At 31.3% G+C, this 15,156-nt stretch overlaps 1 protein-coding gene across 1 annotated transcript; it reads right to left on the bottom strand.

Moving 5' to 3' along the window:
* LOC142643541 (putative F-box protein At3g58860) lies at positions 1 to 3,022 on the bottom strand. Its single transcript, XM_075818208.1, has 4 exons — positions 2,812 to 3,022; positions 847 to 2,154; positions 572 to 754; positions 1 to 464 (listed from the first exon to the last, which is right to left on the bottom strand). The coding sequence occupies exons 2-4, from the start codon at positions 2,086 to 2,088 to the stop codon at positions 279 to 281; spliced, it is 1,611 nt and encodes a 536-aa protein (XP_075674323.1). The 5' UTR covers positions 2,089 to 2,154; positions 2,812 to 3,022; the 3' UTR covers positions 1 to 278.
* Between the last annotated feature and the right edge of the window lie 12,134 nt (positions 3,023 to 15,156).

Here is a 15,156-nt window from a genome sequence, read left to right as displayed (position 1 = left end):
AAAGAAAAATAAAAATCCAAGGGTCGTCCTGATGGTGCTAACATCATCATAAAACAGCAATGGAGATGGATTTTCTTTTACAGATGTAATTGTTTTTGTTTTGTTGAGAAACAAGACTTTGGATTGATCACCATACTTGGTGGGACCATAAATGATGGGTTTCCTAAGTAATTGAAATGGGCAATAAACAAATAGAAAATACAACAAATTAATGCAAAAAGATCTAGCATAAACTATTGTGATCAAGATGTCTCATCTAAGCCTTTCTTCCACATCAATCACATCCATTCAAGTTTAAAACTAGTTATCTTGTAGTCCATAGTTTCATGTGACTTCGCCAAAGCAATCCACTTGGAAAATTCAAGATCTTCTTCCCTATCTAAGTTCTCAACCTTTACACCAGATAAGGAATCGTGTAGACACCTTGATTTGAATAGTCTGTTAATTAGCTTCTCATTCAGGACCTATAAGAAGGTAAAGCAAACACAAAATAATGTTCATAAGAATTTAACTAATATTGTACAATAATTTTGCATAAGCATGATGTGAGAGAGAGGATTAATTAACATACCTCCAGTAATTTGCTGGAACTAGACAATATCGATAGGGTCTCTACATGACTATCAAGCAAAAATCTTTCTACCAAACTGGATAAACTCATTGAAGATACGGCTATTGTTGGCCTCAATTCCGTGAGATCAATTAGCCAAGAAAGCACACGTTCATTCAATCCATCTAGTAGAATGCCATAGCACTGGTAGGGAAAAAGGAATGCAAAAAAATTAAGGATATATGTATATTTATAACACCCTTAAAAAATTCAAAAGAAAAGAGAAAATAAGGTACCTTGGAGTGGATGACCAAGTTCAAACCTTCAGAATTCTTAAACTTTCCAACAAGTTTTTTCAAGTCATCAAACCAAAGATTGGAACAACTTCGAAGATAGAATTTAAGCTCGACTTCTTGCAAACTTGGAGCATCAAAAGAATAGAAAGGCAATTTATTCATCCTGCAATGAAGTGAAACTAAATTGGGGGTATCAACTTCCACCACCTCAAGATCTCTACAATTCTCTAAGGTGAGCACCCTAAGCGTTTGACAAGAGATTTCGATATCTGTCATCTTCCATTCTGAGATTTTCAAGACCTCAAGAGTGGGAAACTTTGAACTTATATTTTCAAGCAAATCAACTGCCATGATGTTATGGAAATATAGTCTTTTCAAATTTTTGCATGCTTCCAAGTAAATATCACAATGCTCATTCTCCAACCCATGTGAGTAACGATTCCAGTAGTGAAAAGTTTGTAAACTTGGCGCATCAATTTCAATCCTCAAGACCTTTGTATTAGCTACTATATGAAACAAATTAAGTCGAGGAAGACTCACATTTAAATGTTCGAACCCTTGACAATTATTTAGTCGAAAATCCTCGATCAAAGGACAGCTAAGTGTCAGATTCAGAATTACCTGTTCATCTAGATGGACATCATCCAAATTCAAAGTTTTCAAATGACAAAACTTAAACTCATTACAGGGCTCCAGCTTGCAATGTGATAACTGGAGCTCAGATATTGTTTTGGCCTCAAGCACAACCTGAGGTAAACTGTAATATACTTGTTTTCCTAATAATTTATGCTCATCAATAAAATCTATTATCGACAAGCAAAGACTCAGTACCTTGACTTTTCTCTCAGTTGCAAAGGTTAACCATTTGACAACGCGAGGCAACACAAACTCTTTGTCATGGTAGGTTAAATTGAGAGTGAATTCCTCTACGTTTGAGTTGTGTTCAAGGAAGCTTTGAAGGTTTTTATCTATGTAAGCCATGAAACTCTCCTTCTTCATCTTGATTGCTTTGTTGGTTTTTGGATAATAATTGGGTTGTTCAATGTCTCCAGCTTTAAAATCCAATTCCTCAAAAGAAATGCGAGGGAATGAAGTCCATGCACGTTGCCAAGTCTTGGACAAAACACTAGTTCTAGCTGCATCTTTGGTGTTGAGGAGAAAGAGTATTTTGTGAATAATGGGTTCAGGCAAATCACACATTTGTTCATCTTCTTGTTTGCTTTGTTTCCTTTGTAGTTCCATTCTCCCTTAAGAGGTTTCTTGCTCACAATCCACAAATTAAACTGGGTCCTAAAAACCTGATCGAAGCTGTAATTTCTTATAGGAGTTAGATATATATACATATGTATAATTAATTAAAAAAAAGTAATCAAAATCAAAATCAAAAATTTATATACACATAATTCTTAAGACTAATCTGGATATTAAAGTGCTAATGAATTCTGACAATATTTTATTGTAAACAAAGAAAGACCCATAAAACAATTATATTGGGTGTATTTGTTAGGCTTTTTGTACAATTAATATTGGTTTTTTTGTTCAACTCATAAGATGATTAGTCTATAATAATATTAAGCCATACAGTAACTATTTGGGGTCTAAAGACTCTAAAGTCTAAACTTTAAAACAATATTAAATTATGGAGTTTATTATTATATAATTAATTATTTCTTGATTTTATATACATTTTTATCAAGAAATAAGTTACTACATAGATAATTTAAACTCACAACACTATTGAAAGGTAACAATATTTTTTCATAGCATTTTTTTTTTTTTTTGTACTCTTGAATTAAAAGGTTTCTTCTTTATTTTCCCTTTTCTTTTATCTATCATTTTTTAAATAAAAATCTTGAATTTAAAAAGAATGGAATAGTAGGAAATATTTTTAAAATAAAAATAAAAATGAAAATTGACACAAAAATAAAAGAAATTATTCACAAGATAGAGTTGAAGGCCTCATACCTATTTTCAGATTAGCGGCTCTCTCTCTTTGAGGTTATTGTTTGTTCTGTATGTATGGAGATGATTTCATTATGTTTTTCTGTTTGTAGGCACTGAAAAATAGATTACCAAAAGATTTGCAGAGCTCTCTCTCTCTCTCTCTCTCTTTAATTATTGTTTGAGGTTTGTTTGTTGCTTTTGTATGTATTGCGTGCTTTCTCCGTTTGTAGGAATAAAGGTTTCGTCTCTTTTGTAAGTTTAAAAAGACTATCAAACTGATCGGTCTTATAAAATAGGATAAGGATTAGGGTTTTTTGGGGGCTAAAATGGGAAGTACACCCTCTAAGATTAAAATTCATTTAATTTAAGCATTTCATCCAATTTCGTTAAAAAATTGTAGAAAATATTTTTCTCATAAATGAAAAAAATTAGACAATAAATTTAAAAAATTATAAATTTTTTTTATGTGAGAATTTTATTTTCCATTAGTTATTTGCATACGTAACGGTATATTTTTAATGGAATTGAAAAAAAGTTCTAAATTGAATAAATTTGAAATTTAGATTACTTAATTGAACGGAAGTAAAGTTAGATTGATAAAATTAATTTCAGTCAAATTTAAATGATGCAATTTACATTTTAACTTTTTTTTTTTAAAAAAATTTATAAATGAACTTGGATTAGTATTAAATATAGATAAATTATAAAATAAATGAAAAAAAAATTGTTTTAAATATAGATTCATAAGTAAAAGAGGCTTATTTTGTTTTTAGGATAAATGCGTACGAAAATTTTCAAAGATGAAAGAGAGATAAATTTGATTAGAATGAAGATAATGTATCTTAAGGATAACTTTTATAGATTACATTCAATAAGGATTTAGTGCAAAGGCCTATGTTTACACCGTCCAATAATACTGTGCCATGTTTAATTTTTACAACTAATTGCACATAAAAGATTAAACCGTAATATACTTTTTATTTTAGAAAATTAAAACTATAAACTAAGTTTCTTATAGAACCCAAATACCTTAGGTAGCCACCATAGATCCATCTAGCCAGGAAGTTGTCAGATACCCACCTAACCATGAAGCCGCACAAATTGCCGCACAAACTCTCCACAATCTGTCATGGTCCGCCGTTCTTGGTCCCAATTGCTCTCTCTCTCTCTCTCAATGAACTTCTTCACCACATGGGTTTTATGGGGTTTGAATTTTTTTTTGTTATTTTTTTCTTTTTAATTAATTGTGATTTTTGGTCAAGATTTTTGCATCTGGTGTTGCTTTTGTTGATTTCCTGCATTGGTGTTGTTAGGTAAAATGGATTACCAAAAAAAAAAAAAACAGTAAAAAGCTCAAATAGAGCTTCAACCATGGAGGTTTAGTTTGAGAGAGAGAGAGAGAGAGAGTTTTAGAAGAATCTAGGTTAGGGGAGGAGCAAAGCTTGGTGCTAGTGTTGCCGATGACTATTAGCGATGGGCGGTGAGGATTGATTGTGTGTGGCACTATCTATTTTTTAATTTGTAAAATGCTAATATAATGTGCTAAGACTAGAGGGTGTAAAATTTGTGTTTTACCACATCCTTATCAAATTTGGATTCTAAGTTCTATAGTTTATTAAGTTGTATCCATTATTCAACGACATTTTTTTCATTAAGAAGTATTTTTCATTTTAGAATATTTTTATTATGTAAAATATGATCTTATATTTAACAAGTACTGTCTTTGTTTATATGATATACTAATCATTAACTTCTACAATGCACAAGATAGCAACTGAATATGAAATTTTAATAAATATTATTATTATTATTATTGACCAAGTTTGTGTGTGTGGGGGTTAGTTTTAAAGATTATTTAAATATTTTTTTTTGAAAGACAATATCAACTTATAATGTTTGTTCCTAATAATTACTCTTTATCAAAATTATTTGAATCTTTGTTACGTCTAACTGGAATACTTTTCATAAATGTATGAAATTCTTATCAAGATGAAATGAGATTAATAATATACTATATATAGCAATTATGAAGGTTACCATTCAGACGTCAAGATTTAAATCAAAAGGAAAATAAAAATTTAATAAATTGAAACACTTGCTTACAGATCACAATGGTATCAAGAAGGACATACTGTTGAAATAATTTCTTCAAATTTTATGAGAGTACCAACTGATGTAGCTAGCAAAGTAAAAAACAACCTTATTTCCTATATAGTCAATAAGATGTAAAAAAATAAAAAGGAAACAAAAAGAAAGAAAAAAAAATGGAGCCAAATACATAAGATGGGTTAACCATATGAAGTAAAAACTACTACAATGTTTATTTGGGTAAAAAAAAATAAATTAAGAAGAGGAAAACCTTGTCAAAGAGGGATTGCCTCATGGTGGCAATTTGTTGCTGCAAGGCACTGCTAGTTATTCTCGGGATAAAAATCAACAATTATACTAGGACCAATTTGAAGGCTTGAATGCCAAAGGGGAAGCTCATTAAGACAATATATAGTAAAAAAATATAATAATTAGAGCAAAACACATGTTTAAATGTGCATTAGTTGATTTTAAAAAGTAAGATTACATTTGATATTTTTGACAAAATGACCACTTAGTCATTAACCAAGTGCAACAACCAGAGTCTGTAACATTAAAAAATAATGATTAGGACATAACAAGTATGTGATAAACAATCATGTAGAAAATAATCAAAATATAACACAATAATTATGTGACTAGGATACTTCATACATCTTAAAAATATGTCAAATTAATGGTGAGATTAACAGTTGCCACATATACAGGAAAATTAGAGAACTTTAAAAATTGAAGTGTGAAGACATCCAATTCTGAAAATTGAATTAGTATTTTATTATTTTTCATCTACTTCACGGAAAATGAAACAAATAAATGGGATTGGGATTGTTATACTTCTATGCATGTATATAGATTCCGATTTTATTTTATTTTTTGTCCATTAACGATTTCCATTTTCTTAAAAAAATTTCTCTTATGGTGCCAACAGAATTTTATCCTGAATCCCTTATTTAATGAAAAAAAAAAAAAAATTGCGTAGTCTTAATTTTTAGTGATTAATTTTTTTTTTTAAGAACATGTTGGGGAGGGGATTTGTACACAAATTTTTCTTTAAGAAAAAAAAATATAGAGTATCATTGAATCACAAAACTCTTAATCTTATATCACTTAAAAACTTAGCCCCTATTACCTTGAACCGAGATTATCATTGTTTGTGCCAGTTGATACAACAGGTTTAATTTGAATTAATTTCTTCAAAGTTTTAATTACAAACTGTTTCCAAAGTTAATGGCCACTAATTCTACCGAGCTTCTTCCATAAATGTTTTATTATGAATGTTGTAAGTGCACAATTACACCTGGATCCAAAGACTATTATGGGCTCAGGCCCAATGAGCCTTAAACAATGAAATTTGTAGAGTGTGGGCTTGAAATCTAGATTAGAAGTACTAAGAACTTGATAATAGGTTATGGTGTGCAAACACTTGTAAATAATGAATGATAATTGCAGATGGACCTCCTCGAACGTGAGCCGAGGACTACTTCTGTATTATTTCTCTTTCTTTCTTAAAGATTACAATTCTTCATCTCCTCCCTTTGGTTACAGACTGGCCCCCCCTTAAATACTTCTTTTCCTGATGCTTTATCCACGTGTTGCTCAAACCCCCTCCCCTCTAGATATTTCTTCTCTTAGTGTCTTTGAATAGTGACCAGAAGTTTCAGTCCTACTGTTCAGGGGTCACTTCCCCATTAATGCGGCCAGGGAGGTAGGTGCAGAGTCTTTAATGTGGAGGTGGCAGCCTTTACTCATGATATTTTTCTAACACCGGTGTATCTAGAAGGTTCAGGGTTTCCCCTTCTTAACCAACAGTCTTTTCGGAATTCTGCCTTGACCTTCGTAGTGAATCTCCATATTCTCTTGGGTCTGTCCGAGGAGAAACTGACCCTCAGATGTGTCCTCGGACTCTCGGCGTATGGGCCGATTCGCAGTACTAACAAATTCTTAGCTCAAGAACGGATCGGCCCTCCTTGCTAGAGCCCAAAGGCCCAAATGCCCGCTTGGGTCCTTTTACTCCCCACAAATGTGTTTGTGAAAGTGTAATATCTTAGGGCGTTTAAAAAAAATAATCTTAGACTAGTCCTTGAGCATGGTTTTTTGTTCTAATTAATTAGACAATGTCGGTTTATTTTTTTTAGTAGCAGACAATGGCAAATTTGATCAGTCTTACTAATTTATTATCAATAATGAGCCTGATGACACAATATCAACTGCTAGGATTCTAAACAGAAGCATAACGTTTGGTGAGGATTGTATTTTTATTTTATTTTATTTATTTTACTTTCATCATGTCTTTCTTCAACGCTCTTTTAAGTGATTGTCTCTCTAATGTCTTCAAAGCAATATGTGCATACTGAAAACACCTATGTGCTTTGTTTTTTTTTTTTTTTTTTTTTTTGAAAAACAAACTAATTGTTTAACACACACTTTAATTACATTCTCTCACCTATATGCTTTGATGAAATTGAGATAAAGCACTATAATAATTCTAAGAGTCACTAAGTGGGTTTTGAAGCAGACTTGTGAAATAATTAATGCATGGAATTTTCCACCTAGCTTGGCATATCCTACTTTCTTATTAGTAATTAACTGAAAATATAACCTAAAAACTGAGTCTGAAGGTATTGTTATCATGTTGGGGTTTTAATTGCTAGTAAGTAATAGAAACTAGCAAGCCTTACAGCACCGAAATTTTATTGAATACTTGAACTCATTGCCATTTTTTCACTTCCTCGATGAAAAAAAAATTAGAGTTGCTCAAGCTATTTTACTGTTTTGAGCTGGGTTGTGGACAAAAACCTCATCAGTCCACTAAAAGTTCAGACTCCCTCAAACTGAGGATCTGTGCTCACGATTGTTATCTGTAATGTTTGTAGCTTAGCAATTGGACTAGAACACAATAGGCATCTCACCTACTTTTCGGTTGAGTTGGCTTTTAGGTTGAAGCTTAGCTAGGATTAGCAGCATATATACTGGGGATCGATGTAACAAAGGACTGACACATGATGAATGATATAAGTGGGACATAGAATGAAATAAGATAAATACATATGCTTTTGGAGTGGTCTGATGGGGCACTTTTCTGACATCAAGTAGGGCTCTAAATAATAGGACTCATGCACATTAGGGCTCAATAAAAAACAAGCTAAGTGTAGGCTTGTTTATGGGTTTAGTAATAAACTTGATATGAGCTTAACAAATAAACCTATATTTCACTAAAACTTTAATCAATTGGGTTTGATAGCTTGATATAAACTTGATAATATACTTGTGTTAGATCTCAAATTTAAAAGTTTGATATTGAGTTCGAGTTTGAGTTTGATGTTTTGAGATTGAATTTAACTTGACTAATTAATCAAATTAAGCTCAAGCTTTTAGACTTTTAGACTTTTGTTGTCGAGCTAAATTTGAACATTCATTACACGATAAAACTGGGCTTGTTTACAATCTTAATTCTCGGTAATATGAGTTCGATTATTTATCTTTTAAATCCCATTTGATTACTAGTGATTATAAAGAATATAACAAATTTGACTGCATAAGCATTACAAATGTATAAACTTTTATACACAAGACGAAAAATATAATTTATTTATTATATTATTAATGTGAAAACATGATAAATTTTAAATTGTTCAAAATGCTTAAACTCTTAGACTTAAAATCTACCCTAATACCATAATAAATTACTAATTCACTACAACAAAAGTGGGCTATTGTGACGAAATCTAGTGAGGATAAACAATTTCGTCACTGAATGTTAACATTCGGTGAGGAAAAGAAAATTTTGTCACTAAAAATTTAAAATGGGTGACGAAATCAATATTTTGTCACTATAGATGTTTAATTGGTGACGAAATCAATATTTTGTCACTAAAAATGTTCAAATTGGTGACAAAATATCTATTTCGTCACTATAAATGTTTAAATTGGTGACGAAATCAATATTTCGTCACTAAAGATGTTCAAATTGGTGACAAAATATTTATTTCGTCATTTTAGATCATGATGAAAAAACAGTTAAGTACAACTAGAGGGATCGAACCCATGAGCAAGAGTTATTCCATTTAAAACCCAACCAGTAGATTGCTGAACAATGTGTCCTACTCATATGGAATATAAAATTACTTATTCTAAGAATAGTAGATATTTCAAGTGTTAAAAAAATGCATTTTTTTTTTATATACTTTCAAAAGATTAATAGGTATGACTATGGAAGACAAAATGAACCAAACTCATTTACCCACCCAAACCTACCCACTTAAATATGGCCCAAACCACCAAATTATCAATTGGGTTAAATGGGTATCAACCCCATTAAACCCAACTAATATTAATGTTTATTAGGTTTTACCACTGCATACCATTCGTAAAAAAATAAAAAATAAAAAATAAATGCTTATTGGGTTTTAATTTGGTACCCAGTTAGACCCAATTATAATCCAAGTAACATTTCTACAAATCACCCAACTATAAAATATCCTAAAACCACTGAAAATTACCAAAATACTCTAGAAACCTAAAAAGTGATCAAAATACACTAGAAACCTAAAAAATGACCAAAATATTCCCGAAACCTAGAAAATGACCAAAATATCCTCGTAACCTAAAACTTAACTAAAATACCCCCGAAACTTATAAAATGATTAAAATATTCCCGAACCCTAAAACATGACCAAAATATCCTCAAAACCTTAAAAATGTATGAAATAACCAAAACCCTAAAAAATTACCAAAATACTCCCAAAACCTAAAAATGACCAAAACACCCCATAGACCTAAAAATTGACCAAAATACCGCTTAAACCTAACAAATGACTGAAATACCCCTTAACCTGAAAATGACCAAAATACCCTCGAAACTTAAAAATTAACCGAAATACCCCTGAAATATAAAAATTGGCCAAAATACCCCCCAAAACCTAAAAATAATCAAAATACCACCCTAAACATAAAAATTACCGAAATAACCCCTAAACCTAAAATAGGACAAAAAATACCCATGAAACCTAAAAATTGACCAAAATAACCCCAAAACCAAAAAATAGAACAATGTACCCCTGAAACCTAATACATGACCAAAATACCTCCCGAAATCTAAAAAATGACCAAAATACCCCATAAACCTAAAAACTGACCAAAATACCCCCTAAATGACCAAAATACTCTAGAAACCTTTGGTCATCTTTGGTCTTTTTTAAGGTTTAGGGATATTTTATAGGCTTAAATGGTATTTTGGGTAATTTTTAAGCTTCGGGGGTATTTCGGTCATTTTTTAGATTTAGGCGGTATTTTGGTAATTTTTTAGGTTTTGGGAGTATTTTGGTCATTTTTTAGATCTCAGGGGCATTTCAGACATTTTTTAGATTTCAGGGGGTATTTCGGTTAATTTTTAGGTTTTGGGGGTATTTCGGACTTTTTTTTTTAGGTTTCAAGGGTATTTTGGTCAATTTTTAGGCTTATGTGGTGTTTTAGTTAATTTTTAAGTTTCGGGGGTATTTCGGTTATTTTTTAGGTTTTAGGGGGTATTTTGGTCATTTTTTTGGCTTATGTAGTATTTCGGTTAAATTTAAGGTTTTGGGGGTATTTTGGATTTATTTTAGGTTTCAAGGGTATTTTGGTTATTTGTTAGGCTTCTGTGGTGTTTCAATTAATTTTTAGGTTTCGGGGGTATTTCGGTCATGATTAGAGTGGTTTTAGTAAAAACCAAATTAAATTTATTTGGTTTAAATGGATATAATTAATTACCTTGATCGTTACAAGTGGTTTAAGATCTCGGGGGTAATTTGGTAATTTTTAGGTTTGAAAGTATTTTCATCATTTTTTAGATCTCGGGGGTATTTCAGACATTTTTTAGGTTTCAAGGGCTATTTTGGTCATTTTTTGGCTTATGTGGTGTTTCAGTTAATTTTTAGGTTTCATGGGTATTTTGGACTTTTTTTTAGGTTTCAGGGGTATTTCGGTCATTTTTTAGATTTAGGTTGTATTTTGGTAATTTTTAGGTTTCGGGAGTATTTTGGTCATTTTTTAGATCTTAGGGGTATTTCAGACATTTTTTAGGTTTCAAGGGTATTTTGCTCATTTTTTGGTTTATGTGGTATTTTGGTTAATTTTTAGGTTTTAGGGGTATTTCGGACTTTTTTTAGGTATCAAGGGTATTTTGGTCATTTTTTAATGCTTATGTGGTGTTTCGGTTAATTTTTAGGTTTTAGGGGTACTTCAGACTTTTTTTAAAGGTTTCAAGGGTAATTTGGTAATTTTTAGGTTTCGTGGGTATTTTGGTTAATTTTTATATTTTTGGGGTAATTTGGTTATTTTTTTGGTCGAGGGGGTATTTCGGTCATTTTTCAAGTGTAGGGTCCATTTTGGTAATTTTTAGGTTTTAGGACTATTTTGGTCATTTTTTAGGTTTTGGGAATTTTTTGTTTATTTTTTAGGTTTTCGGTGTATTTTGATCATTTTTTAGGTTTCGAGAGTATTTTGGTAATTTTTAATGGTTTTTGATCATTTTTGGTCATTTTTAAGGTGTAGGGGTATTTTGGTCAACTTTTATGTTTCAGGGGTATTTTGGTTGCTTTTTAGGTTTATAAGGTATTTCAGTCAACTTATGACAACGACGACGGTGAGTTCAAACATTGAGCATATTTAAAGGCATCAAAAGTGTCAATTTGCATAACTTGATAAAATTAAAAATATGTATTTTTTAAATTTTAACAATTATTATAATTTTGCGCCACGTATTCCTTCTAATCTAAGCTTTTACAATTTTGTATTAAGTGATTTAATTTAGTGTAAAAATTAGGTTTCAATTAGAACATAATTTTGCACCACATGTCCCATCTAGTCTAAGTTTTTAAATTTTGTACCAAGTGAGTTAATTTAGTGTAGAAAACAATAAATCCAATATAAATAAACCATAATAAAAAAATCTAATCATATATTTAACTCTATATATAAAATTAGAGGATAAGAGAGTTTGAATGATTTTATATTTATGAGCCATTTTTATTTTGTGTAACTAAAAATAATTCAAATTTATATGTTATTTATGTAATATATCATGACTATGTATGGTTAATTACTAACTAGGTAATACACACATACACACACACACACACACCAAAGATGAGAGAAAATTCAATTAGAATATGTGGTGAGTTCGACCGAGACTGGCACGTGACCGGCCTATGGATGCACACAATTAATTTAGTGATTAGTGGGATATGGATTTCCTATCCTAGTAAGGCCTATGGTTGCGAAGCTTGCTAGTTTGATCCTCATCAGTAATGCTAGAAGACCTTGGTAGCCTGTTCCAAAGAAACAATGTAAAGACACTGGGTTAGGGTTCCTAAGAGACCCTCTAATGCCTAAGTTAGATTGTACTCTCTAGAGATCAAAACAAATTGTATGTAAAAGTGGGTTTGTGTGAGTGAGCATGCATGAGTTTTTGTGGTATCGTCCCTTTGGTACGTTCCCCTTTGGGTGAGATGTCAGGTGTCCTCTCCGTTGGTGTGGCTTATGTCCTTCCCAACTACTGGTCCCTTTTTTCTCCCACCCACTCCAGTTTCATCTTTACCTATTTATATGTTTTATGTTGAACATGGCATGACGTGGAAATTGGACTGGTGGTCCCCACTGACCAACCCTTTTGATAAGTGTCTCTTCTTAGAACAATTTGTTGTCTAGGTTTTGGTGTCAATTATCCATTTCGTGATTGGCTGACTCGTGTCCTATGTTGTCACTGGGGTGGATCTGGTCCAGAAGCCAAATGGGCTTGTGTTGGGCCATTATACATTTCTTCGAAGGCCATATTCATCTCTTCTTAAGGCTAGGTTGACCCATTCGTGTACTCCGTCCCTTGGGCTACCAAGTTGGGCTCGACCTTGGGTCGTTAGGTTGGGCCATGTTAGCTTATGTACGTACAGAATCAAAATTGAATTTTGCTTTTATTAGCTACACATATTCAATTTTTTTTAATACACACATACATATTCAATTATTATTAAGCATCTGATAGTGGCTTTTAAAAAACAAAAGAATTGGCCAAAATGTTAATGAAATACTTTTATTAAGGGAGTCAATTTCGTACTTGATGTTATTTTAGTTTGGCCAAAGAACGACATAACTCGGTATCGGTGTGCTATTTTAGAGTTACACACCATATATATATATATATATATATATATATATATATATATAGTGAATGATATAAAATTTTAATTAAAAAAATAAGTACTGATTTGAATTAGTGAATTTAATATAGAGTTTTATAAAATTCCAATAAAATTATAAGCTTTGTTTGAAAAAAAAAACTCAATTCTGGTTTTTTTTTTTTTTTTGTAAATAAATCATATTGTAGAGATAATCATTATTAAAAATGTATTACTTGTCATTTTTTTATTATAAAAAAAGGTATTACTTATTACTTATTAGTTATTGTTATTGTATTATTATATTATTATTACTACTATTATTTAGTGTTTTATTTTATTTCTTTTCTCGCACAAACTCTATTTCACGGTACAGGATATTAGCAGCGGGAAGTTTTATTTGAGAAAAAAATTGGGGGCGGGAAAGTTGTACTATTTTCCCAATTTTTCCTCGTCAGTTCCATTTTCCCATATCCTTTCAATTCCGACTTTATCTCCATCCATGATTCCGTATCTCAAGTTTGAAGCTTATCTGGCTTGAATTTGGTTTCTCTCACGCAAACAACCAGAAACTATCCACAACCGAAAAAAAAGTTTTTTTTTAAGAGAGAGAAAAAAAAAAGTGAGATGAGAAGGAGGCAAAGATTGTGATTGGAGGTGCAGCGGAGGAGAAGTTCAGTCTCTTTTACTGGGTTTCCTTTGAGGAATTTCAATTCTCATTCCGATTGGTTTGAGGAATTTCTCTGGCTTACAGGTATAATCTTTTGCTTCTCTTAAAATTAATTTTTATTTATTTGTTTCTAGAGAAGGCTTAGCAAAAATACAAAATTTTAGCTTTGGATTTTGAGCAGTGAAGTAGAATAAAATAAACTGATTGCAAAACAAATTTCAAAGTATTTGAAGTGATTCATTGCAATTAATAGTGATTCCAGTGAATATGTAGTTGGAAAGGAAGATTAAAATCTATAAACATCTAAATTAAGGATTAACGTTGGGAAATTTCATTGCAAATTGAGTTAGGAGCTACAGTTTTGTATTATTTTTGACTCATTGATCTTTGTATAATAGCCAATTAATTAAAGATCTAGTATCAAAACTTGATATTATTAAGAGAGAATGCTCCTAATTTTGAACATAAAATAAGTAACATGAAGAGATTCAGTAAATGAAATGAAGTTGGAGAAAATGGGTCTAACATTTTACGTTGATATAATTAAAAGAATATGTGTGGTAATGCACTTGATATATTTCACAATAATATGAGTTGAGGTTATGGGTCCGACTATAGAGAGAGAAAGAAAGGTTTTGAGGTATGGGTGTGATGTGAGAGAGTGCTTGTGTGAGATAGAGAGAAAACAAAAGGGGAAAACTAAGTTAATACACACTTATCTGCATTCGGCATCAAGAATGAGGCAGTGAGCAGAAGGAGGGTTGCTCAGTTCTCCATTGTTTTTCAAACTTTTGAGAGACAGGATGTTGAACTTGAAAGGGTTAAAGAGAGAGAGGCAGAGATGTGTAGATTGGGTTGTGGGGTAGGTAGGGTAATAAATGGGGTAAGATATTTAGACATTTATTGCTTTTTTTATTCAATCATTTGCTTATTCAAGAGCTTTTTTTAGGATGTGTATTGCTCAGGTGGTCGGTGGCTTACCTTTCACACAATCTCAATGATGAATGTAGTGTCCACCTTTTAGCCACACATGCTATCATGCATACAACAACCACAACAAAATAAAGGAAGATTGCTCAGAAGTATTGAATAAATTGTCCTTTCCTGCTGTTATACTCCTTAGATCATAGTGAATCCCAAGATGAAAAGCTTTGATGTTGTTTAATTCGAAAATTGAAACATTGAAAAACAAGGTTTCTATATTTATTTTTTATATGGAATGATGTCATGGGACAATTAATGTTAAAGTTAGAGATAATATTCTTACAATTAAAAGAACAGAGACGAAGTAGAAACCTTTGTGAATTACAAACATATTTATAAGGTAATGGACAACAGGACAAGTATTAAAAGAATATGGTATTTTAACTAAAATTCTCCATAGCTCAATAGCAGTGCATTTGATTATTTAAACTTGAGCTTACAACTACAAGTTCAAATCATTTTTGACAAGTCATAAAA

This window comes from Castanea sativa, chromosome 7, assembly GCF_040712315.1.
Source record: "Castanea sativa cultivar Marrone di Chiusa Pesio chromosome 7, ASM4071231v1".
Taxonomy (NCBI): Eukaryota; Viridiplantae; Streptophyta; class Magnoliopsida; order Fagales; family Fagaceae; genus Castanea; species Castanea sativa.
This window is presented reverse-complemented; position numbering and strand designations above follow the sequence as displayed.